Source organism: Balaenoptera acutorostrata, chromosome 9, assembly GCF_949987535.1.
Source record: "Balaenoptera acutorostrata chromosome 9, mBalAcu1.1, whole genome shotgun sequence".
Lineage (NCBI taxonomy): Eukaryota > Metazoa > Chordata > Mammalia > Artiodactyla > Balaenopteridae > Balaenoptera > Balaenoptera acutorostrata.
This window is the reverse complement of record NC_080072.1, coordinates 94,970,797-94,998,761: the sequence shown is the minus strand read 5'-3', so window position 1 is coordinate 94,998,761 and position 27,965 is coordinate 94,970,797. Positions and strand designations below refer to the sequence as shown.

General features: G+C 37.8%; 1 protein-coding gene across 1 annotated transcript; it reads left to right on the top strand.

Annotated features, from left to right (window-relative positions):
- Window positions 1-213: 213 nt before the first annotated feature.
- LOC103012209 (NXPE family member 1) lies at window positions 214-27,070 on the top strand. The gene is given in 9 exon segments (XM_028162455.2): window positions 214-232; window positions 15,957-16,185; window positions 16,187-16,676; window positions 19,104-19,151; window positions 25,657-25,868; window positions 26,535-26,645; window positions 26,647-26,710; window positions 26,713-26,910; window positions 26,912-27,070. Coding segments are annotated over 9 exon segments (1,530 nt in total).
- Window positions 27,071-27,965: the final 895 nt, after the last annotated feature.

The following is a 27,965-nucleotide window of genomic DNA, read 5'->3' as shown; positions in this document are numbered from 1 at the left end:
TCTGTGTACGAAAGCCAGGGAAAGTTATTGTTGGGAAAGGACAAGCCTACAAGGTCACTGAGAAATTGCCTGGTTCTAGGAACAAGACAGGAAGAGCTCCACTGGAAGTCTCCATACTCACAATCCCCACCCACTGTTGTAGGCAGTGACAGGGGATAGTGCCTTCCTCCTTTACTGTCCCTCCAATGCCCTCTAATGACAAAGCTCGACAACATGCTCACCTTAAGGAGAGGTACTTAAAATAATTCTGTCTGTCACTGCAGAGACTATATTGACAGGTGAATTTGGAGCTGAGAGGCAATGCATTGATAACTGTCCCAGTCATCAACCCACTCCTTTTTACTGGGCCATTTCCTTAGGAAACAACAAGACCATGTTCTAATAATAGTTATGATCGTTTGCATCTTTAAAAAAAAAAGTAAACAGAGGCTAAACAATATGTTACTAAATAACCAATGGAACACTGAAAAAATCAGAGAGGAAATCAAAAATACCTAGAGACAAAGACAACAAAAACACGATGATCCAAAACCTATGGGATGCAGCAAAAGCAGTTCTAAGAGGGAAGTTTATAGCAATACGATCTTACCTCAAGAAACAAGAAAATCTCAAATAAACAACCAAACCTTACAACTAAAGCAACTAGAGACAGGAGAACAAACAAAACCCAAAATAGGTAGAAGGAAAGAAATCATAAAGATCAGAGCAGTTATTAATAAAATAGATACAAAGAAAAGAATAGCAAAGATCAATGAAACTAAAAGCTGGATCTTTGAGAACAAAAACAAAACTGATAAACATTGAGCCAGACTCATCAAGAAAAATAGGGAGAGGACTCAACTCAATAAAATCAGAAATGAAAAAGGAGAAGTTACAACAGACACCACAGAAATACAAAGGATCATAAGATACTACCACAAGCAAATATATGCCAATAAAATGGACAACATGGAAGAAATGGACAAATTCTTAGAAAGGTACAACCTTCCAAGACTGAACCAGGGAGAAATAGACAATATGAACAGAACAATCATAAGTACTGAAATTGAAACAGTGATTAAAAATCTTCCAGCAAACAAAAGCCCAGGACCAGATGGCTTCACAGGCGAATTCTATCAAATATTTAGAGAAGAGTTAACACCTATCCTTCTCAAACTATTCCAAAAAATTACAGAGGAAGGAATACTCCCAAGTTCATTCTATAAGGCTACAATCATCCTGATACCAAAATCAGACAAAGATATCACACAAAAAAAGAAAATTACAGGCCAATATCACTGATGAACATAGACACAAAAATCTTTAACAAAATACTGGCAAACTGAATCCAACAACACATTAAAAGGATCATCCACCATGATCAAGTGGGATTTCTCCCAGGAAAGCAAGGATTCTTCAGTATACGCAAATCAATCAATGTGATACACCACATTAACAAATTGAGGAATAAAAACCATATTATCATCTCAATAGATGCAAAAAAAGCTTTTGACAGTATTCAACACGCATTTATGATAAACACTCTTCAGAAACTGACCACAGAGGGAACCTACCTCAGCATAATAAAGACCATATATGACAAACCCACAGCAAACATCATTCTCAGTGGTGAAAAATTGAAAGCATTTCCTCTAATATCAAGAATAAGACAAAAATGTCCACTCTCACAACTATTATTCAACATAGTTTTAGAAGTCCTAGCCACAGCAATCAGAGAAGAAAAAGAATTAGAAGGAATCCAAATTGGCAAAGAAGAAGTAAAACTGTCACTGTTTGCAGATGACATGATACTATACAAAGAAAATCCTAAAGATACTACCAGAAAACTACTAGCGCACATCAATGAATTTGGTAAAGTTGCAGGATACAAAATTAATGCACAGAAATCTCTTGCATTCCTATACACTAACAATGAAAGATCAGAAAGAGAAATTAAGGAAACAATCCCAATTACCACTGCATCAAAAAAAAATAAAATACCTAGGAATAAACCTACCTAAGGAGGCAAAAGACCTGTACTCAGAAAACTGTAAGATACTGATGACAAAAACGGATGAAGAGATATACCACGTTCTTGGATTGGAAGAACCAACATCGTGAAAATGACTCTACTACCCAAAGCAATCTACAGATTCAATGCAATCCCTATCAAACTACCACTGGCATTTTTCACAGAACTAGAAAAAAAATTTTCACAATTTGTATGGAAACACAAAGGACCCAGAATAGCCAAAGCGATCTTGAGAACAAAAAATGGAGCTGGAGGAATCAGGCTCCCTGACTTCAGACTATATTACAAAGCTACAGTAATCAAGACAGTAAGGTACTGGCACAAAAACAGAAACATAGATCAATGGAACAGGATAGAAAGCCCAGAGATAAACCCACACACATATGGTCACCTTATCTTTGATAAAGGAGGCAAGCATATACAGTGGAGAAAAGACAGCCTCTTCAATAAGTGGTGCTGGGAAAACTGGACAGGTACATGTAAAAGTATGAAATTAGAACACTCCCTAACACCATACACAAAAATAAACTCAAAATGGATTAAAGACCTAAATGTAAGGCCAGACACTATCAAACTCTTAGAGGAAAACATAGGCAGAACACTCTATGACATAAATCACAGCAAGATCCTTTTTGACCCAGCTCCTAGAGAAATGGAAATAAAAACACAAATAAACAAATGGGACCTAATGAAACTTAAAAGCTTTTGCACAGCAAAGGAAACCATAAACAAGACCAAAAGACAACCCTCAGGATGGGAGAAAATATTTGCAAATGAAGCAACTGACAAAGGATTAATCTCCAAGATTTACAAGCAGCTCAATAAAAAAAAAAAAACAAAAAAAAAAACACAATCCAAAAATGGACAGGAGACTAAACAGACATTTCTCCAAAGAAGATATACAGATTGCCAACAAACACATGAAAGAATGCTCAACATCATTAATTATTAGAGAAATGCAAATCAAAACTACAATGAGATATCATCTCACACCGGTCAGAACGGCCATCATCAAAAAATCTAGAAACAATAAATGCTGGAGAGGGTGTGAAGAAAAGGGAACCCTCTTGCACTGTTGGTGGGAATGTAAATTGATACAGCCACTATGGAGAACAGTATGGAGGTTCCTTAAAAAACTAAAAATAGAACTAGCATACGACCCAGCAATCCCACTACTGGGCATATACCCTGAGAAAACCATAATTCAAAAAGAGTCATGTACCAAAATGTTCATTGCAGCTCTATTTACAATAGCCAGGACAAGGAAACAACTTAAGTGTCCATCATCGGATGAATGGATAAAGAAGATGTGGCACGTATATACAATGGAATATTACTCAGCCATAAAAAGAAACGAAATTGAGTTATTTGTAGTGAGGTGGATGGACCTAGAATCTGTCATACAGAGTGAAGTAAGGAGAAAAAAAATTTCTCTCTCAGAGAAGAAAGAAAAAAAAATTTTTTTCTCTCAGAAAGAGAAAAACAAATACTGTATGCTAACACATATATATGGAATCTAAAAAAAAATGGTTCTGAATAACCTAGGGGCAGGAGAGGAATAAAGACGCAGACATAGAGAATGGACTCGAGGACACAGGGCGGGGGAAGGGTAAGCTGCGATGAAGTGGGAGAGTGGCATGGACTTATATATACTAACAAATGTAAAGTAGATAGCTAGTGGGAAGCAGCTACATAGCACAGAGAGATCAGCTTAGTGCTCTGTGACCACCTAGAGGAATGAGATAGGGTAGGTGGGAGGGAGACGCAAGAGGGAGGAGATATGGGGATATATGTATATGTATAGCTGATTCATTTTGTTATAAAGCAGAAACTAACAAACCATTGTAAAGCAATTATACTCCAATAAAGATGTTTAATAAAAAAAAAAGAACAAAAAAGATACATGCACCCTGTGTTCATAGCAGCACTATTTATAATAGCCAAGACATGGAAAGAACCTAATCTTCCATCAACAGATGAATGGATAAAGAAGTGGTACATATATATCAATACAATGGAATACTACTCAGCCATAAAAAATAATGAAATAATGCCATTTGCAGCAACATGGATGCAACTAGAGATTATTACACTAAGTGAAGTTAAGTCAGAAAGAGAAAGACATATGACATACGGTATCACTTATATGTGGAATCTAAAATATGACACAGATGAACCTATCTATGAAACAGAAACAGAATCACAGACATAGAGAACAGACTGGTGGTTACCAAGGGAGAGGGATGGAATGGGAGGTGGGGTTAGCAGATGTAAGCTTTTTTATATAGAATGGATAAACAACAAGGTCCTACTCTATAGCACAGAGAACTATATTCAATATCCTATGATAAACCATAATGGAAAAGAATATTAAAAAAAGAATGTATATAATACATAGGCATAACTAAATCACTTTACAGCAGTAATTAACACACATTGTAAATCAACTATACTTCAATAAAACTTTTTTTAAAAAATGCCCAGATAGAATTGTGGCTTACACCCCACTGACTAGACATGGCTGGACAGAAATGTGGGTTTGCACTCCATTTACAGCTAGGGTACAATCAACTGCTGCCAGGTCTCAGGGCAATTGTCTAAGTCTTTCTTTCTCTTGGTTATCTTTGAATTTTGGGAAAGTAGTATCTTTTGCACCCTCTTTGGGAACACTTCTTACGTCCATGGAGTTGTTCAGTACTGTCAGGTGTACATACTATTTGTCCTGGCTAAAACCTAACAAGATATTTGAAAGGATTTTTTAAAGTAGTTTTATGGTGAGAAGTTGGCCAATTTTTATTTTATTTTATTTTAAAATAAAGCCACCACGTGGCTTGCAGGATCTTAGTTCCCTGACCAGGGACTGAATCCAGGCCCATGGCAGTGAAAGCACAGAGTCCTAACCACTGGGAAATTCCCAGAAGTTGGCCAAATTAAAAGCTGATATTCAGAGCCTAATAGGAACTTTCCTTTTCGGCCACGCCCCTAATCTAAAATGAAACTACATGCCCAGAGGGAAAGAAAAACATTCTGAACCCTTTGTGGGAGGATTTACTGAAACATCCCAAAGAGAACCTAGGAAACTTTTCACTTCTATCTTAGTAAAGATCTTCTCCTAGATATAAAGAAGCAAATTGAAGATAATGTACTTAGATGGTGGATTAGCTCCTTGATATCTCTAAGTTTTCAACACAATCTTTTTTTTTTTTTTTTAAGATTTTTTGATGTGGACTATTTTTAAAGTCTTTATTGAAGCAATTACAATATTGTTTCTGTTTTATGTTTTGGTTTTTGGCCTCGAGGCATGTGGGATCTTAGCTCCCCAACCAGGGATCGAACCCACACCCCCTGCATTGGAAGGCAAAGTCTTAACCACTGGACCGCCAGGGAAGTCCCTCAACCCAATTTTTGAGGAATTAAAGACTGTCTGAAAAACTGAAGACAACTTGTACAACTTGTCTTACAAACTGAGTCTTTACAAGAATGAAAAATCTCAGCTATCCTTTTTTACCAATCCCCAAACATCCCGTCTTCATCTCAAAAGGCTTGTAGGTATTGAAAAAACTCAGGCTTTAGGAAACAAAAGCCCTTCTAGGAGAAACTTGTATTCTTTCTCTGTGCCTTTGAGATATATTTAAATGTTCTACCCTATCTTCTCTAGGAACTGAGGGCCATCTCTTTAAAATGCAAACTTCAGGGAGGTCATTCTTATCAGAAGGGGGAAAAAAAGAGAGGAAAAAAAGAAAGGCTACTTGGAAACTAGGTGAATAAAAAAATCTTAAAAACCTTCACTACAAATATTAGTGAAAAGTTTAAGCCACCTGAGCAAGTAACCTGAACTTATTCTATCTGCCAGATACACAATTTGGATCCAACTGTTCTTTTATAAACTAGTGAGTTTTGCATTATCACATATGTGTCATGGCTAAAATTTTTAAATGAAAGCTGTAAGATCTCTGTTTGCATCTGTCTGTATGTTTATGTATGTCTATGTATGCATGTTATAGATATGTGATATTTTTCTACCTCTGGGTGGTATTGCCAAAATTAATTTGTAAAGAGCTCTGTTTGATTGACTTAAATTAAATATACTCTCAGGAATATAGAAATTACTGAAATGTTTTTCAGGTTCATGTGATCTAGGATAATATTTAGTAAATAAAAGCTAGTTTAAGTTTGTTGGTTTAATTAAAACAGGAATGTCTTCAGTTTTCAGTATTCAAATATAATATACAACTTTTATTCTACCTCGGTTTACTAAAAGTTAAATAAGCTCACATTATCTCTGTTACATAATTTGTCAGCAAGAAAGATAAGATGATGGTTAGCATTTAATGCCACGTGAGGCTTTCATAAGTAATCTAAACATGATTGCCAAGAATAAGTAAATTAAATAGATATAAGAGAAAAGTTTATTAATGAATTTTTCAACAGTAATTATGCTTTATGATAAGTCTACATAAAAATTGTTTCTAAATCTTTTTAAAAACTTGAAATCTTAAAGTTATATTGAGATAAGTTAAATGATGGCTATTCATTGAATAGCTAGATCATTTTCAACTAAGATAAAATACTGAAACATTAATTACTGAACATAGGTTTAACCACTTTTGGCTTCCTTTTACAGAGGAACTAAAGATATTTGGGTTTATTAGTAAACATGTTTTTTGAGGCATTGAAAAATTTACTATAAGGAAGAATATACATCCAGAAATTATTAAATGTATCTATAAATTTGGCAATCAACAGAATGCTAGCATAACCAACAGTCCACAATTGCTAACTTCTTAGTTTCCACTTGGACTTAAGGACTCCAAGGGTTAAGAATTCCAATCAGGGGGAGATCAAGATGGCAGAGTAGGAGGATGTGGAGCTCACCTCCCCCCACCAACACATCAAAAATACATCTACATGTGGAAAAATTCTCACTGAAAACAAACTGGAGACTGGCAGAAAGACTCTTGTACAACCAAGGCTGTAAGAAAGATCCACACAGAGTTGGGTAGGAAGGGAAGAGAAGCAATCAGGTCAGGACCGGCACCCCTGGTAGGGGACAAAGATGAGGAGGGGGATTACACAAGCTCAGAGATCCTCCCTGAGGATCTAAGCATCTAAGGTAGAGCCACATATTGGGTAACCCAAACCTGGGGGTCTGACACCAGGAAGATGAGTCACCTTAGCTGCTGTGAAAATCAGTGGGACAAACAAGAGGGCTGTAAGAAACCTAGACTCTGCTCATGAAGAGCACACACACACTTGCTAACTCCCAAAACAAGGTGCAGGAAGCTGACTGAAACTGCCCAGAACTCTGGCCAGTTTCCCACAACCACCCCAGCACAAGCACCAGCCTGAGTCGTGCGCCCACTCTAGCCACTCTTGCCCCATGGCAAAGCTCCACACTAGAGCAGCGGCTGTAGTGGCTGAGGGGAGTGTGCAGTTGTGAGGGACAGAGCTGGCTCAGACCCAGAATGGCATCTGAATGGGGCAAGAGTGGCCATTGCTGACACTTGTGGAGGCAGCACAGAAGAAGTGGTCTGGAACTCTGACTGAGGCCAGGACTACCACAGCTCATGCCTCTACCCACACCAAGTGCCCACAGTAGCCCCTCTTGCTCCAGCATAGCTCACCTCTAGGCAAGAATGCTGCTGCTGAGAGTGGGGAGAGCACACACTTAGAGGGAATGGACCCACCTCAGACCCACACCTAAAGGCATCTGCTCTAGTAACTAGGGAACAGACCACCCCACCCCCAATAGGGAGGTGGTGGCAACTGAGAAGAGGAGAAACCCAGGCTCACACCTAGCTCTAGCTTTAGTCCTTCAATCTCCAGCCCCACCTCCTACCAAGGCGATAGCTGCCAGCATGCCCTGGGGGAAGACATGATTCATGCTTATGTCAGATCCAGCTCTCCAAACAAAGCCACTGGGAACACACAGACTGTGTAAGGATGCTTCCACATAAGGATACTGGTTCAAGATCAAAATAGGTAATATTTCACCTAATTTCATAGAGAAGTTAAGCAAAATAAGAAGACAGAGGAATTTGTTTCAAATGAAAGAACAAGAGAAAACCCCTTTAAAAAAAGAAACCCCACTAATGAAACAGAAATGATTTACCAGATAAGGAGTTCAAAGAATTAGCAATAAGAACACTAACAGAATTAGGGAAAAGAATAGATGAACACAGTGAGAATTTTAACAAGGAATTGGAAAATATAAAAAAAGAACCAGTCAGACCTGAAGAGTACAATAACTGAAATGAAAAACACATTGGAAAGAACTAACAGCTGACTAGCTCATACAGAAGATGCATAAGTGATCTGGAAGACAGAATTATGGAAATCACCTAATCAGAACAACAAAGAGAAGAACAAATTAAGCAAATGAGAACAGTTTAAGGGACCTGTGCCACATCACGAATACCAACACTGGTACTGTAAGGGGCCCAGAAGGAGAAGAGAGGGAGAAAAGGATCAAAAATGCATTTGATGAAAGTATGGCTGAAAAATTCCCAAACACGAAGAAGGAAACAGATATCCAGGTACAGGAAGCACAGAGGGTCTCAAACAAGATGAACCCAAACAAACCCAGAACACAACATATAATTAAAATGGCAAAAGTAAGAAATAGAGAATTCTAAAAGTAACAAGAGAGAAACAAAGTCACATACAAAATCAGCTGATTTTTCTGCAGAAACATTGCATGCCAAAAGAGAGTGCCATGATATATTCAAAGTGCTGAAATGGAAAAATCTGCAATCTAGGATACTTTACCCAGGAATATTATTATTTAGAATTGAAGGAGAGATAAAGAACTTCTCAGACAAGCAAAAACTAAAGGAGTTCATCGATACTAAATCTACCTTAAGAGAAATGTTAAAGGGTCGTCTCTAAGTGGAAAAGAAAAGGCTACAACTAGAAGTAAGAATCTATAGCACTGAGGACATTTAAGTCAAGGGTAGAAGAAGAAGAGCCCATCAGAAAAGATGCTATTTTCTCCCCAGGAGAAAAATAATGGTGGAAAAAATTCTTTTGTAAAACATTATCTCTGCTACCTTCAAGCCCCCTCACAAAAAATTTCAAAATGCTTTAAGTAAAATCTCACTAATACAGTCAAAAAAATAATCTATAGGAAAAGAAAATTCCCACTAGGAAAGGCAGATATATAGTAGTCTGTGGATCAACTACTTAAGTTAGTACAAAGATTAAAAGATAAAAATTTGTAAAATCAACTATAACTAAAATAAAGAGTTAAGGGATAAACATGAAGATATAAAATATGGCATCAAAAACACAAAACATGGGTGGGGGGAGTAAAAATTGTAGATCTTTTAGAATATGTTTGAACTTAAATGACTACCAGTTTAAAAGATATAGTTATAGGTTAACATATATTAAACCCCATGGTAACCACAAACCAAAAACTTAAAATAGATACATAAAAGCTAGACAGAAAGGAACACAAGGATACCACTAAAGAAAATCATCAAACCACAGGGGAAGAAACTAAAACACGAAGAAAAGAACAGAAAGGAACTACAAGAACAACCAGAAAACAAGTAACAATATAGCACTAAGTACATACCTAACAATAGTCACTTTAAATGTCAATAGAGGGACTTCCCTGATGGTACATTGGTTAAGAATCCACCTGCCAATGCAGGGGACACGGGTTCGAGCCCTGGTCTGGGAAGATCCCACATGCTGTGGAGCAACTAAGCCCGTGCACCCCAACTACTGAGCCTGTGCTCTAGAGCCCATGAGCCACAACTACTGAGCCTGCACACCACAGCTACTGAAGCCCACATGACTAGAGCCCATGCTCTGCAACAAGAGAAGCCACCGCAATGAGAACTCTGTGCACCGCAACGAAGAGTATCCCCCACTTGCCACAACTAGAGAAAGCCCGCATGCAGCAATGAAGACCTAATGCAGCCAAAAATAAATAAAATTAAATCTTAAAAAAAAAACAACTCAATGGACTAAATGTTCCAATCAACAGACATAGGGTGGCTGATTAAAAAAAAAAAACAAAACAAAAACCCAAGACCCACCCATATGCTGCTTGCAACAGACTCACTTCAGAGCTAAAGGCACACACAGCCTAAAAGCAAGAGGATGGGGAAACATATTTCATGCAAATGGAAACAAAAAGAAAGCAGGAATAGCAATACTCATATCACAAAAAATACTTTAAAAACAAAGACTATAAAAAAAGACAAAGAAGGGAATTATATAATGATAAAGGGATGAATACAAGAGGAAGATGTAACACTTATTAACATATATGCACCTAACATAGGACCACCTAAATATATAAAGCAAATATTAACAGACATATTGGAGAAATTGACAATAATAGCATAATAGCAGGGGACTTTAACACCCCCAATTACATCAATGGATAGACCATCCAAACAGAAAACAGTAAGGTAACAGCAGTCTTAAATGACACATTAGACCGTTGGAGTCAACACACATCTACAAGGCTTTCCATCGAAAAATAGCAGAATACACATTCTTTTCAAGACCACATGGAACATTCTCCATGACAGATTGCATGGTAGGCCACAAAACAAGTCTCAACGAACTCTGGAGGACAGAAATTATATCAAGAATTTTTTGCAATCACAGTAGCATGAAACTAGAAACTAACTACAGGAAGAAAAATAGAGAAAACACAACATGGGGTGACTAAACAAAATGCTACTAAAAAACCCATGGGTCAGTGAAGGAATCAAAATGGGAATCAGAAAATACCTCGAGACAAATGAAAATAAAAACACAACTTTCCAAAATCTATGGATGCAGCAAAAGTACTTCTAAGAGGGAAGTTTACAGCAATACAGGTCTAAGGTCTACATAGAGAATCCTAAAGATGCCACCAGAAAACTACTAGAGCTAATCAATGAATTTGGTAAAGCTGCACGATACAAAATTAATGCACAGAAATCTCTTGCATTCCTATACACTAATGATGAAAAATCTGAAAGAGAAATTAAGGAAACACTCCCATTTACCATTGCAACAAAAAGAATAAAATACCTAGGAATAAACCCTACCTAGGGAGACAAAAGACCTGTATGCAGAAAACTATAAGACACTGTTGAAAGAAATTAAAGACGATACCAACAGATGGAGAGATATACCATGTTCTTGGATTGGAAGAATCAATATTGTGAAAATGACTATACTACCCAAAGCAATCTACAGATTCAATGCAATCCCTATCAAATTACCAATGGCATTTTTTAAAGAACTAGAACAAAAATTTTTTTAATTTGTATGGAGACACAAAAGACCCTGAATAGCCAAAGCAGTCTTGAGGGAGAAAAACGGAGCTGGAGGAATCAGGCTCCCCAACTTCAGACTATACTACAAAGCTACAGTAATCAAGACAATATGGTACTGGCACAAAAACAGGATAGAAAGCCCAGAGATAAACCCACACACATATGGTCAACTAATCTATGACAAAGGAGGCAAGGATATACAATGGAGAAAAGACAGTCTCTTCAATAAGTGGTCCTGGGAAAACTGGACAGCAAATGTAAAAGAATGAAATTAGAACACTCCCTAACACTATACACAAAAATAAACTCAAAATTGATTAGAGACCTAAATGTAACACTAGACACCATAAAACTCTTAGAGGAAAACATAGGAAGAACACTCTGACATGAATCACAGCAAGATCTTTTTTGATCCACCTCCTAGAGAAATGGGAATAAAAACAAAAATAAACAAATGGGACCTAATGTAACTTATAAGCTTTTGCAAAGGAAAGTAAACTACAAACAAGACGAAAAGACAACCATCAGAATGGGAAAAATATTTGCAAATGAAGCAACTGACAAAGGTTTAGTCTCCAAAATTTACAAGAAGCTCATGCAGCTCAATATCAAAAAAACAAACAACCCAATCCAAAAATGGGCCGAAGACCTAAATAGACATTTCTCCAAAGAGGACATACAGATGGCCAAGAAGCACATGAAAAGCTGCTCAACATCACTAATTATTAGAGAAATGCAAATCAAAACTACAATGAGGTATCACCTCACACCACTTAGAATGGGCATCATCAGAAAATATACAAACAACAAATGCTGGAGAGGGTGTGGAGAAAAGGGAACCCTCTTACACTGTTGGTGGGAATGTAAATTGATACAGCCCCTATGGAGAACAGTATGGAGGTTCCTTAAAGAACTAAAAACAGAATTACCATATGACCCAGCAATCCCACTACTGGGCATATACCCTGAGAAAACCATAATTCAAAAAGACACATGCACCCCAATGTTCACTGCAGCACTATTTACAATAGCCAGGTCATGGAAGCAACCTAAATGCCCATCAACAGATGAATGGATAAAGAAGATGTGGTACATATATAAAATGGAATATTACTCAGCCATAAAAAGGAACAAAATAGGGTCATTTGTAGAGATGTGGATGGATCTATAGACTGTCATACAGAGTGAAGTAAGTCAGAAAGAGAAAAACAAATATCATATATTAACGCATATATGTGGAACCTAGAAAATGGTACAGATGAACTGGTTTGCAGAGCAGAAATTGAGACACAGAAGTAGAGAACAAACGTATGGACACCAAGGGGGGAAAGTGGCGGAGGGTGGGGGTGGTGGTGTGATGAATTGGGCGATTGGGATTGACATGTATACACTGATGTGTATAAAATGGATGACTAATAGGAAAAAAAATTAATAAATACATTTTGTGAGGATGGCCAAAAAAAAAAGAAACAATGTGGTATTAGTACAAAAACGTCATATAGATCAATGGAACAGAATAGAGAGCCCAGAAATAAACCTACACACCTGTGGTCAATTAATCTTCGACAAAGAGGCTAGAATATACAATGGAGAAAAGACAGTCTCTTCAACAACTAGTGTTGGGAAAGCTGGACAGCCACATGTAAATCAACGAAGTTAGAACACTTCCTCACACCATAAACAAAAATAAACTCAAAATGGCTTAAATACTTAAATATAAGACATGATGCCATAAAACTCCTAGATGAGAACATAGGCAAAACATTCTTTGACATAAACCATAGCAATGTTTTCTTAGGTCAGTCTCCCAAGGCAATAGAAATAAAAGCAAAAATAAACAAATGGGACCTAATCAAACATATAAGGTTTTGCACAGCAAAGAAAACCATCAGCAAAATGAAAAGACAACCTACAGAATGGGAGAAAATATTTGCAAACGATGCAAGTGACCAGGGCTTAATTTCTAAAATACACAAACACTCATACATCTCAATAACAAAAAAACAAATGACATAATCAGAAAATGGGTAGAACACCTAAATAGACATTTCTCCAAAGAAGACATACAGATGGCCAACAGGCACATGAAAAGATGCTCAACGTCACTAATTATTAGAGAAATGCAAATCAAAACCACAATTAGATATCACCTCACACCTATCAGAATGGCTATCATCAAAAAATCTACAAATAACAAATGCTGGAGAGGGTGTAGAGAAAACGGAACCCTCCTACACTGTTGGTGGGAATGTAAATTGGTACAGCCACTATGGAGAACAGAATGGAGGTTCCTTAAAAAACTAAAAATAGAGCTACCATATGATCCAGCAACTCCACTCCTGGGAATATATCTGGAGAAAACTATAATTAGAAAAGACACATGAGCGTCAATGTTCATAGCTGCACTATTTACAATAGCCAAGACATGGAAACAACCCAAGTACCCATCAACAGATGACTGGATTAAGAAGAGGTGGTATATGTATATACAATGGAATATTACTCAGCCATAAAAAAAAGAATGAAATATTGCCATTTGCAGCAACATGGATGGACCTAGAGAATATTATACTTAGTGAAGTCAGAAAAAGACAAATTTATATGATCTCACTTGTATGCGGAATCTAAAAAATAATACAAATGAATCTATACACAGAACAGAAACAGACTCACAGACATAGAAAACAAACTTATGGTTACCAAAAGGGAAAAAGAGGCAGGGGGAGGTATAAATTAGGAGTATGGGATTAACAGATACAGACTACTGTACATCAAACAGATAAGCAACAAAGACTTACTGTATTCCACAGGAAACAATATTTGATACATTGTAATAACCTATAATGGAAAATAATCGGAAATATGTAGGTAGATAGATATAACCTAATCACTTTGCTGTATACCTGAAACTAACACAATATTGTAAATCAACTATACTTTAATTTTAAAAATACATAGAATTTTTAAATTATTTGAGGGAAAATTAACAAATTTATAATATTAGGCTCTACTACTTTTAAAAATGTTAAAGTTTTTCATTCAAGGTCTTTCAAAAATGTTCTTCAAAAGAGTTTTCAAAGTGCCTCCAACGAGGTCAGAGATTATCTTCTGTTGTATTTTCTGGTGATTATTACTGGTATAGATAAATGCTATTTTTACAAGTTTATTTTGTATCCAGCTCCTTGCTGACTCTGTTAATGCTAACAATTTGCTAACTCTGGTGGGAGTTTTTTGGTGGACAATAAAAACATCTGCAAAAAATAAAATTAAAAAATTAAAGAAAAATGAAAAATAAGACAGCTTGCTTCTTCCCTTACAATTCTCATACACTTGTTTGTTTGTTTGTCTTCTTTTCTTTTGTTTTATTGTTCAGGACTTCTAAAGTGGATAACATTTTTGTCTTATTCCTGACCTTGAAAGGAACTTGGGTTCTGTTAATCTTTATTTTTAATTATATCTCATTTTCTTGTTTCTTGTCCCTTTTGATTTACTCTATTGCTTTGTACCAACCACGTGGGTGTTACTGATTTTATTGCTGGGGTGCAGTGGACCTATTTTTTTGTTTAAGCTTTATGTGTGTTCTAAAGTACAAAAGGGTTGACAACCACCAGTCTATAACCATTGTTCTCACAATTACCTGACCTAATTACATGTGAGGCTTTTGAAAAACATAAACTCTCGGGCAAGGCATTTAGTGATTATGATTCAGCTGATCTGGGCTGCAGCTTGAGAATCCATATTTTTAGAAAAGTTTGCAGGCACTTCTGACTATCAATAAGATTTGGAAATTACTGAATTTGAGAACCTATAAAAACATGATCTAGTGCTAAAAGGATAAAAAGGAACCTCTAAGGTTCTAACGATTTTTCAGTAAGAAGTTAACAGATGTTTAGGTGGTTTGGGGGAAAATGTGGAGGTGGCCAGCCATCCTGGAAGAGGAAATTGTATTAATAAAGAGTGAGAACTGAAGGAAAGGAAGGTCAGCTCCAGAAAATAAAAACAGTTACTCATTAAAAGGTATCAATAGAATGCAAAAAAGGAGTGGCAGGAACGAGAGAGTTAAAAAAGAGGCCATAGCATAAAGCCATATTAAAATTAGACTTTACCCCCAGGGTAATGAGAAGCCATTGAAGGGATTTAAGCAGGGAGTGACGTGAAGAGAGTTCTGCTTGAGAAGGACTGATTTAGCAACAATGGAGATAATTAATTGGAGAGAAAGCGGGACTGAAGCTTTGACCCTTGGGATGACGTCTACAATTCAGGAAATAAACAATGGTGACTTGAACTATAATACAGTTGGGGAAGAAAAGACTATTAGACGAGGGTAAAAGATATACATAAGTAGAACTAACAGAAGGTAATGATGACTGGTGATAAGATGTATAAGAAAAGGAAGAGCAAATGCAGTGGAATCAATTTATTACTCATAAGTATTCTCTGAGCTCTATATTTTGGATTTAATATATTTATCTACAATTGGTCAGGCATTCTCAAAAACACTGAGGTTAAAGATAAGTGTGTAATATACATTTTATTCAAAATTGTCAGAGTTTAAATAAAATTGATGATAATATGTAAATAAATATTCAAACACAGAATAAGTAAAAATTATTTGGACAGGTTCATTTCATAGTCTGTCACATTCCTTGCCCCTTCAGTTTTGGTTCACTCTAACTTACCCATTTCCCTCCGCCACTGGAACAGCTCCACAAAGTCCCCATACCCTAAAACATCACCGAGCCTGTTAAAGTCACCAACAGAGACTGAGCTGAGAATAAAGGGGATCATGGAGAAATTAGACCAGCTGATCCCACCCAGACCCTTCACCCACGTGAGCTCCACCACCAGCACCACACACAGCAAAGCCACCCTCCTCCGCCCTCAAGACATACTGCAGGGGGGATCAGCTAGACGTCCTGCTGGAGGTGAGGGACCACTTGGGACGCAGGAAGGAATACGGCGGGGATTCCCTGAGGGCCGGGATGTCCTCCCCAGCCCTGAAGGCAGGCGCTTCGGGAAAGGTGACAGACTTCAACAATGGCACCTACCTTGTCAGCTTCACCCTGTTCTGGGGGGGCCGGGTGTCTCTGTCTCTCCTGCTCATCCTCCCCAGAGAAGGGGTGTCGGCTCTCTGGAGGGCAAGGAACCAAGGCTATGACAGGGTGATCTTCACAGGCCAGTTTGCCAGGGGCACCTCCCATGTCAATACTGATTGCGCCCTGGTTGTAAATTCAAGTGCTGAACTATGTACCTGGATACTCGTGACCAAGAATTCTACTTTCTGACCTCAACACATACTCTGTGAGGCCCTGAATGACATGACCACCAGGAATGGAGAAATTTCTTATCTTACTGTCAAGGAAGAAGCCTTTTTTCACAGCTAAGTATACTTTTAGATACCCTGAGAGGTGCCCACAGGCACAGCTACATTGCCTACCTCAATTAATATTGAGCATGACCCTCTCAGATGCCTCTTTAAGGTCTGATCAGGTATGCCGCATCTTCCTGAGCCCCCTGTTCATGACTCCCACCACCAAGGTTGGCATTCTCACTCAGATGTTCAATAAAAGAGGGCTGCCCAAGGTGAACTATATTATATATGCCTGTCCTTCTCCATGATGACCGGTATTCTCAGATTCAGTCATATCTTTTACTGTAGACCTAGATTTTACAAAATATGTTCAATGGAAAAGTATTCTGCTGTGACAGTTAATAGATGTTACACCAGAAAAGGATTCCTTGATATGTGTATGATAACATCCATGCTTCTTCATCCCCCATATCATATTCTGTGGATTCTACCTCTTAAGTATCTTCTGCATTTATCCATTTCTCTCCATGATTAGTGCTCTTACCTGAGTTCAGATCATCATCATCTCATCCAGATTACTTGTCACAGATTCCTTTCTGCCTAGCCTACCCTCTCTAATCCATTGCCCACACTGCAGCCTGAGGCATTTTTCCAAAAATCCAACTCCTTCCTACTGGTCATCTCCAATTGATCTCAAGATCAGGTATTCTCAGATATTCTCAGATATCAGGTTGGAGGAGTCCTTCATACTCCCTGAGTTGTGATCTAGTGATTCTCGGAAGCCTCCAGTTGAACAGGCCTCCATAAACTGGGGTGTAAGCATGTTTCTCATATCAATCATGGCAGTGTCAATGCCAAGATTTTCTCCCATTCCTCACAAACATGCTCACTTCCTGGTCTGCCAGCTCTACCATAAGCTGCAAAACGCTTCATGAGTCACTTTGGGAATTTACAAAGGATAACTTATATGCCACCACAAATCCCAGAACCTGTGGGCCAATCCCTGAGACAACCTATCAGTTCCAGACTCTTTGGCTACTTTGCTAACTTTCTGTAAGTCTCAGGGGCTCAGTCCATTTCCTTTTCCCTTTCCATTCTTTTTTTTTTCCCCTAGGGATCCTTTTTTTTTCCTGGAAATTCACTTTCCCTAAGCTTGGCCATAGAGTGGAATGCTAGGTTCTCAGCAACCCCTTTCTTAGCAGTTTTCTAAGTCAAGCTTACAGTCTTTTCCCCTTAAGCTTCCAAAAAATATGCTAAGAGGAAGTAAAGTATGGATAGCAAACATGGAAAAGTAGCATGCATTTCAGATCTTATGTAGTTATCTGAGTGTTGGCTCCTGATCAATAGTCTTTGATTCCCTTCTGAAACAAGTAAAAGCACAGTTGGGTTTCTGTTCTTTCCCTTTGATCTCTGATTGTGCCCCTCACCAAATCTCCTCCTACCCACTAAGTGTCCTTATGCCTAAGTCCCAGTAAGGATGAAAATGTGGCAATCCCTTCCTTTCTCTGGATTGAACCTGAAGAGACATCCATAGCAGCGAATCAGGTACCACTTATATCTGTTGTACTACCTGGCACCTGGGTCCCCATTCCCCCGTGTCCCCTTTCTGCCTGCTACCGCTTACCTACACATGTACACAGGATTAGAACAAAGAGTGAATCAAAGGGAGGGTAAGAGCTTTGAAGTAGGAGAGTCAGATAGTCAGTCTTTCATCAGTTGGAGGAAAGAAACGCAGTGCATATTTATTCATGCATCAGACTGAACATGACTTTCTGCCAGCCACTTTGTGAGGTATTAGGGACACAGCAGTGGACCAGGCAAATGTATTACCTTCCTTCATAAAGCTTACAACGCTCAGAAAGCAAGTTTCTAGGAAAAATGGAAGGTAAACATAGCAGAAAACATATATAAAGAGGGAAGCAGGAACCCTGTGAGAAGAGGTCTTCATGCCAGGCTAAGAAGCCTGAACTCCTTAGGTAAGTGATGGGGATTTTAAATAAACAACTTTAAAATAAAGGATTTTAAGCAGTAATGCAGTTGCATTTGCAATTAGAAAGGATGCTCTGGCAGTTGTGTTGAAGAATTTAGATGGGATAAAATTGAGACGGCTTGGCTAGAGGCTGACAGTAATCTAAGAAAAATATTGTATGAACTTGAATAAGTGATGTGTAAGTAGAGAGAGAGGAGGACTTTCAGATTAGATAAACACTTTGAAACTAAAATTCCAGGACACACTGTTTGCATGTGACAGAAGAGCAGAGCTGCCCTGGACTTCAAGGTGCTCCCAGAAAGGTAAATAGTTTTCCTAATGCGTATACAATGGATATACAATAAAAAATCCTAATTCATATACAATGCCCAATAGATACAATATTTACAACAACCATAATAGCTTGCAGTTGTAGCAAATTTTAAATTATCCTTCACTCACAAGCTTCTATTACTTGTATTGTGTCAACAGACAGCAGGGTAATTTGTTGTCTTATTTTTTTGAAGGTCCAGAGTAGGAGTTGAAATGATGAAACATCTTAACCACATTGATGTCTCCTGATATAACAGTAAGTTTGCTTTGTCCTGTGGTAGGTGGTGCTTGGCATGGATCTTCTAAGAGACATTCTGACACAGAGGAAACTTTATCAGAATCAACCCTAGCAATCACGATTTTCTGGGAACACCATTCCTAGCAGGGGTCTGTGGTGTCAATCACCTTGGATTTTAAAGAGAGAAATCAATTCAAGGAAATTATTTCAAACTCTTTTTATAACAGATTTCATCTCAATTTATCCCAAAGGGGAAAGTATTCATATCCTACATCCATATTTAAACCCAGGAATGCATCTCCTAGAGTCAGTGATTCTGTCTGGGGGACATTCTGTACAAATCTCTGATGGATACCCACAGCTTCAGAGTAGGAACATTTTGGTTTGGTTAGCCGAATTCTCTGTGGGCATACCTTCCTAACCTTTAGTGGATGCACTTAGCAGTTTTATATGGAGTTTTCCATTTCATTAAATGTGTTTTAGTGTTAAACACAAAGCCATATTACTTATGAAAGAACAATGTTTATACTTAGCTTTAAAATAACTTTCTTTAAAGCCTAAGAGTTTACCAATAACAATCATTTTGAGATGTACCTCAACTGATTTATTGCCTAATATTTATTCATTTATTCAGCAAATGTTTATTGAGATTCTAACAGATATGAGGCATTATGGGCAAATGGAGAAAAATAAATGTTCAGCAAGGCTGCAATCTGAAAGACATTTAACCTACCAATTCTATGAAGGAAGTAAAAAGGCAGAAGGGCTTATGATAAGATGGTATTTGACTTAGCCCCAAAGGATATCTGTAGACAGGGAATGAGGTGAAAGAGAAAACTCATAAAGATCATGAGTAAGGTTGCCAGGTTTAGCAAATAATAATACAAAGTATCAGTTCAATTTCAGTAATTCCTAATTTCTTATGCATATGACATGAGATAAAGGGAAAATATTGCACGAGAAATACTGACACTAAAAAATTATTGCTTGTTAAAAATAATTCAAATTCAATTTAGTATTCTGAATTTTTTTAATCTGATAACTCTACTCAGGAGCAAAATTATCATGAACTTTGTTCAACAGCCCAAAGGAGTGAGAGCATTTGGTGGAACGTAGTGAAGCATGAGGCTAAAAAAAGGAAGAAACTAAATCATGGAAGGCTCTCAAGTACAAAGCTGAGGATTTTAGTGTTTATTCAGTAAGTTTTTGAAAGCTACAAAAAAACAATTAAGGAAGAGAGCGATGCAATCTGCTTTGTGCTTTAAAGAGCTAATTCACAATTTAACGAAATGTCCATGACCTACGGAAAGACAATTTAAATCGCTACTAAGTGATATAAAAAAAAATTTATATAAATAGATGAAAAAATACTGTTTGTTTCTGGGTGGGATGACTTGATACTGAAAAAAATGTCAATCATCTCTGCATTATTTTCTTATTGTTGCTGTAACAAAGTATCTTGAACAACAAAAATATATCATCTTGCAGTTCTGTAGTTCAGTAGTTCAACATCAGTCTCACTGGGCTAAAATTAAGGTGTAGCAGGGCCGCATTCCTTTCTGGAGGCTCTAGGGCAGAATCAGTTTCCTTGTCATTTCAGGCTTCTGGAGGCTGCCCATATTCCTCGCAGCCCCCTTCCTCCTTTTTTCAAAGCTACAATGGTGGGCCAAGTCCTCCCACCACATCTTCCTGACCCATTTTTCTGCCTCCCTCTTCCACTTCTGAGAACTAAGGCGATTCAGATTGGTCCCACCCAGATAATCCAGGATAATCTCCCATCTCAAAACCCATACCCTTAATCATATCTGGAAAATCCCACTTGCCATGGAAGGTAACATATTCACAGGTCTCACGGATTATAATGTAGATATTTTTGGAGGGCCATTACATTTTATAATGTAGATATTTTTGGAGGGCCTGCCACAATCTCTAAACTAATCCATAAATACAATGGAATCTTAAAACTATTACTAACATACTCTTAAAAATATTGAAGCCTATTCTAAAGTTATCAAGTAAAATAAACATGTAAGACTGATCATAAGAGAATTTGCTATATATTTGAAATAGTCCTGCAGAGCGCTTAGTTTGACACTTGGCAAAAATGAATACCCTGACACATTAATATTATACAAGATACGGTTTATAATAATAAACTCAAAGGCTATCTTTCTCACCAAAGTATGCCAGTGCATTATTAGGATGGGTATAGCAATGTTAAGTTTCCAGGGTTATGATATTCAGCCATCCAGGATGTGATGCTGTCAAACATCATAGAAGGTCAAACATGTCACATGGAAATTCCAACACGGGAATTTCATAGGATTATGAAAACTCTCTTTAGCAGGCCAAAATCACCAGGACTTCACAACTCCTCCAGGTCATCATGGAATAGCTAATCCAGAATTCTTCCAGTTCTGCAATCAGCACCATTTTGCCATTTGTCCAAAGGTTACACACACAGAACAACCACGTTGATGACTATTATGTGGACATTGACAACCAGAGACCACAAGGCCTACATGGGGCTAAGCACAGAGAGTGAAGCAGGTGGTCTCCCAATATCCATTCCCCTCTCCCTCTTTAGTAATTGAACACCATAATTTTAGCTGGGTCCATTGTCACAAACTAAAGGCCACAGCCTTCTTTCAGCTAGTTAAGGCCATGACTAGATTTTTGCCATGATTGTGAGTGGAAGTGATAAGGGAAACTTCTAGGTCATGCCTTTAAAAGTAAAACAACTAGCCCTCCCCTTCCTACTGGCTGAACTGTAGATATAATGGTAAGCGATGAAAGAGCCATGTTAGACCGTGGGATTGAAGTCATAGGTTAAGAATAGCACCTTAATTGTGGTGATGGCATCATGGGTTTATGCATCTGTTCAAACTCATCAAACTGTACACATTAAGTATATGCGTTTTTTTGTACACCAATTAAATCTCAGTAAAGCTGTAAAAGGAATAATAAAATTAAGAGTATCACACCAGCCCCCCTGAAAAAAGAACAGCAGAACAAGCAGACAGAAGGAATTGGAATCCCTGACACCATGCAACATCATATTAGCCCTGGCTTGCTTACTCTATGACTGTTATGTGAGGGATAAATACATTTGTATTTTTAAGTCATTATTATTTTCTTCCTATCTAATACAGAATATGATATTAGTACAGAAGTCCTGATGCAAACAAACCAAAATACGATGCATTGGTCTAGTGGTAGGAGAGTGACACAGCAAGTGACGAGGAAGCATGACAGGTGAGGAATCTGATGATCTCTGTTACCCCACAGCAAAACTCTTGGTGCGCTGCTACCTGAGATGCATTGGAAGGCAGACCATGTGCCAAGAGAGCTGGTAATTCTAATGGAACTCGCTGGAAAAATCTCAGAATACTGGTTTGTGTTGGCTGTTGCATGTCACTTTTAGCAAAATCCTATTTAAAAATATGAATTCAGACCCACCACCAGAGCCTCCCATCAAGCCTCTTAGATAGCCTCAACCACCAGAGGGCAGACAGCAGAAGCAAGAAAAACTACAATCCTGCAGCCTGTGGACCAAAAACCACAGTTACAGAAAGACACAGAAGATGAAAAGGCAGAGGGCTATGTACCAGATGAAGGAACAAGAAAAAACCCCAGAAAAACAACTAAATGAAGTGGAGATAGGCAACCTTCCAGAAAAAGAATTCAGAATAATGATAGTGAAGATGATCCAGGACCTCGGAATAAGAATGGAGGCAAAGATTGAGAAGATGCAAGAAATGATTAACAAAGACCTAGAAGAATTAAAGAACAAACAAACAGAGATGACCAATACAATAACTGAAATGAAAACTACACTAGAAGGATTCAATAGCAGAATAACTGAGGCAGAAGAACGGATAAGTGACCTGGAAGACAGAATGGTGGAATTCACTGCTGCGGAACAGACTAAAGAAAAAAGAATGAAAACAAATGAAGACAGCCTAAGAGACCTCTGGGACAACATTAAACGCAACAACATTCGCATTATAGGGGTCCCAGAAGGAGAAGAGAGAGAGAAAGGACCAGAGAAAATATTTGAAGAGATTATAGTCAAAAACTTCCCTAACATGGGAAAGGAAATAGCCACCCAAGTCCAGGAAGCTCAGAGAGTCCCATACAGAATAAACCCAAGGAGAAACACACCGAGACACATAGTAATCAAAGTGGCAAAAATTAAAGACAAAGAAAAATTATTGAAAGCAGCAAGGGAAAATCGACAAATAACATACAAGGGAACTCCCATAAGGTTAACAGCTGATTTCTCAGCAGAAACTCTGCAAGCCAGAAGGGAGTGGCATGATATAATTAAAGTAATGAAAGGGAAGAACCTACAACCAAGATTACTCTACCCGGCAAGGATCTCATTTAGATTTGATGGAGAAATCAAAAGCTTTACAGACAAGCAAAAGCTAAGAGAATTCAGCACCACCAAACCAGCTCTACAACAAATGCTAAAGGAACTTCTCTAAGTGGGAAACACAAGAGAAGAAAAGGACCTACAAAAACAAACCCAAAACAATTAAGAAAATGGTCATAGGAACATACATATCGATAATTACCTTAAACGTGAATGGATTAAATGCCCCAACCAAAAGACATAGACTGGCTGAATGGGTACAAAAACAAGACCCATATATATGCTGTCTACAAGAGACCCACTTTAGACCTAGGGACACATACAGACTGAAAGTGAGGGGATGGAAAAAGATATTCCATGCAAATGGAAATCAAAAGAAAGCTGGAGTAGCTATACTCATATCAGATAAAATAGACTTTAAAATAAAGAATGTTACAAGAGACAAGGAAGGACACTACATAATGATCCAGGGATCAATCCAAGAAGAAGATATAACAATTATAAATATATATGCACCCAACATAGGAGCACCTCAATACATAAGGCAACTGCTAACAGCTATAAAAGAGGAAATCGACAGTAACACAATAATAGTGGGGGACTTTAACACCTCACTTACACCAATGGACAGATCATCCAAAATGAAAATAAATAAGGAAACAGAAGCTTTAAATGACACAATAGACCAGATAGATTTAATTGATATATATAGGACATTCCATCCAAAAACGGCAGATTACACGTTCTTCTCAAGTGCACACGGAACATTCTCCAGGATAGATCACATCTTGGGTCACAAATCAAGCCTCAGTAAATTTAAGAAAATTGAAATCATATCAAGCATCTTTTCGGACCACAACGCTATGAGATTAGAAATGAATCACAGGGAAAAAAACGTAAAAAAGACAAACACATGGAGGCTAAACAATACGTTACTAAATAACCAAGAGATCACTGAAGGAATCAAACAGGAAATAAAAAAATACCTAGAGACAAATGACAATGAAAACACGACGACCCAAAACCTATGGGATGCAGCAAAAGCGGTTCTAAGAGGGAAGTTTATAGCTATACAAGCCTACCTAAAGAAACAAGAAAAATCTCAAGTAAACAATCTAACCTTACACCTAAAGAAACTAGAGAAAGAAGAACAAACAAAACCCAAAGTTAGCAGAAGGAAAGAAATCATAAAGATCAGAGCAGAAATAAATGAAATAGAAACAAAGAAAACAATAGCAAAGATCAATAAAACTAAAAGTTGGTTCTTTGAGAAGATAAACAAAATTGATAAGCCATTAGCCAGACTCATCAAGAAAAAGAGGGAGAGGACTCAAATCAATAAAATCAGAAATGAAAAAGGAGAAGTTACAACAGACACCGCAGAAATACAAAGCATCCTAAGAGACTATTACAAGCAACTTTATGCCAATAAAATGGACAACCTGGAAGAAATGGACAAATTCTTAGAAAGGTATAACCTTCCAAGACTGAACCAGGAAGAAACAGAAAATATGAACAGACCAATCACAAGTAATGAAATTGAAACTGTGATTAAAAATCTTCCAACAAACAAAAGTCCAGGACCAGATGGCTTCACAGGTGAATTCTATCAAACATTTAGAGAAGAGCTAACACCCATTCTTCTCAAACTCTTCCAAAAAATTGCAGAGGAAGGAACACTCCCAAACTCATTCTATGAGGCCACCATCACCCTGATACCAAAACCAGACAAAGACACTACAAAAAAAGAAAATTACAGACCAATATCACTGATGAATATAGATGCAAAAATCCTCAACAAAATACTAGCAAACAGAATCCAACAACACATTAAAAGGATCATACACCACGATCAAGTGGGATTTATCCCAGGGATGCAAGGATTCTTCAATATACGCAAATCAATCAATGTGATACACCATATTAACAAATTGAAGAATAAAAACCATAAAAAAAAAATATGAATTCAACTTAGATATTTTAAAGCTTTTTTGAAGTTTTTAAAATGTGGATATGTTATTTTTAAGCTATTTTTTAAATTTTTAAAAATATTTCTATAAAAAAATGTTCATAGAAGAAATAAGAATATTGCTTCATTAATTGAACAAGGGTAAGTGATTTTATACAAGGACACCAACTGTCAGACCAGTGAGATTCAGGTTAGGGACCAAGGCCTAAGTCAGCACAGCATCAGCAAAGATGGCCAAGGAATGACAGAACTTCAAGATTCAGTTAATACAATTAAGATAAATGGATGGTTAAAAGGAAAACTCGTTTACCTCCTGGGAGACTCTACCCTGCGGTACTGGATGCACTACCTGCTCAAAGTTGTAAAAAGTATGTAACTATTTTATATTCTTTTAGAAATTCAGGCTGGTTTAAAAATACTTTTAATAAGGTCTCTATTTTCTCATTTTGGCTGTTTTATTTTCAACTTCACTTAGCTTTCTAGATTTGAGCCTTTTAATTTAGAATATATCGTATTCCCTCTTTCAGAAGAAATATTCCTGTTTATAAATTCCAATGAAAACTTTACATTTTGATTGACACTTCACACATATGAACATGTACTCTACCCTAGAGAGTAGGGAAGATCTAGTCAGAAATAATCTTGATGGGTGAGCATTTTAAATGATAGGATATTCTTTTTAAAAATATTAATCATGGGCTTCCCTGGTGGCGCAGTGGTTGAGAATCCGCCTGCCAATGCAGGGGACACGGGTTCGAGCCCTGGTCTGGGAAGATCCCACATGCCGCGGAGCAACTGGGCCCGTGAGCCACAACTACTGAGCCTGCGCATCTGGAACCTGTGCTCCGCAACAAGAGAGGCCGCGATAGTGAGAGGTCCGTGCACCACGATGAAGAGTGGCCCCCGCTCGCCGCAACTGGAGAAAGCCCTCGCACAGAAACGAAGACCCAACGCAGCCAAAAATAAATAAATAAATTTTAAAAAATATATATTAATCATGTCCTTCTAGTTAAAGGGTTTATTTATTTTTTTTATCAGCACTAAAATTTTTTATCTTCATGGAACTAGAATTTTTAAGAAACAATTCCCTCTGGATACAGAAAGACACATTCAGAGTCAGTGGGAAAAACATAGCTACCCTTTTATCACTTTCCTATTCTGTGATAGATGAGGATTATATCCCTCAGGAAACTGACCAGATGTCAGCCATCATCATCAAAGAAACACAGCCATCACCACACTTGGCTAGCACTTCAGACCCTTCCACATTGACATTTTCATTCGCAGGGCCATCAGTGTCGGAAAGGCTATTGAATGACTCCTCCTAAGAAGCCTGGCCACTAAAATGATCCTTAAAACAGAAAACATCAGGGAGATACACATAGACACAGAGAGGTTTGGAGACATCCATGGTTAACATTCAATACCTTACCAGGAAGGACATTTTCAAAGATTTCCATGTAGGTGTCATTGATACCTAGGATATCGCCATTGCATATGGCACCAATAGTATCCACACACCTGATCATATGATTGGGAATCAGATTAGCATGTACTTAAACTACATTTGTTAAAACAATATACAAAATCCCTGGGGACCAGTCGGCAAATAATCCTATTTGTATTGTCAGAGAAGTTTACTTATTTTAGGGACAAAGAAAATCAAATTTAAAAGATTCCATCTGGGGGCTTCCCTGGTGGCGCAGTGGTTGAGAGTCTGCCTGCCAATGCAGGGGACACGGGTTCGAGCCCTGGTCTGGGAAGATCCCACGTGCCATGGAGCAACTTGGCCCGTGAGCCACAACTTCTGAGCCTGCGCGTCTGGAGCCTGGGCTCCGCAACAAGAGAGGCTGCGATGGTGAGAGGCCCACGCATCGCGATGAAGAGTGGCCCCCGCTTGCCGCAACTGGAGAAAGCCCTCGCAGAGAAACGAAGACCCAACACAGCCAAAAATAAATAATAAATAAATAATAAATAAAAATTAAAAAAAAAAAAGACAGGCACACTGTGCAAATATAGTTGCTTTGATCAGCAATCCTCAAAGCCAATTGAATCTCCTTCTCTATTAAAAAAAAAAAAAAAAAAAAAAAAAGATTCCATCTGGGCAGGGGGGACACTTAAGAAGAAAGACAACCAATATAGGCTGCAAAGCCAAAAAAATAGACACGAAGAATGATTATGCCATACCCAGAGCTTGTCTACATGTGAAAGTTTTTATTCTTTAAGTAAATTTGGGTCATGATTTCTATTACTTGTGGCTGAAAGCATCCTATTTGATACTTTAGTAGGGTAAAAGAGAATAAAAGTGGTCATCATGATGGTCTAAAACAGGGGTCATCTAACTTTTTCTGTAAAGGGCTAGACAGTAGATGTTTTAGGCTTTGCGGGCCATTACCTCTGTCACAATTGCTCAACTCTGCAATTGTAACGTGAAAGCAGGAATGTAGCCAAGACAACATGTAAATGAAT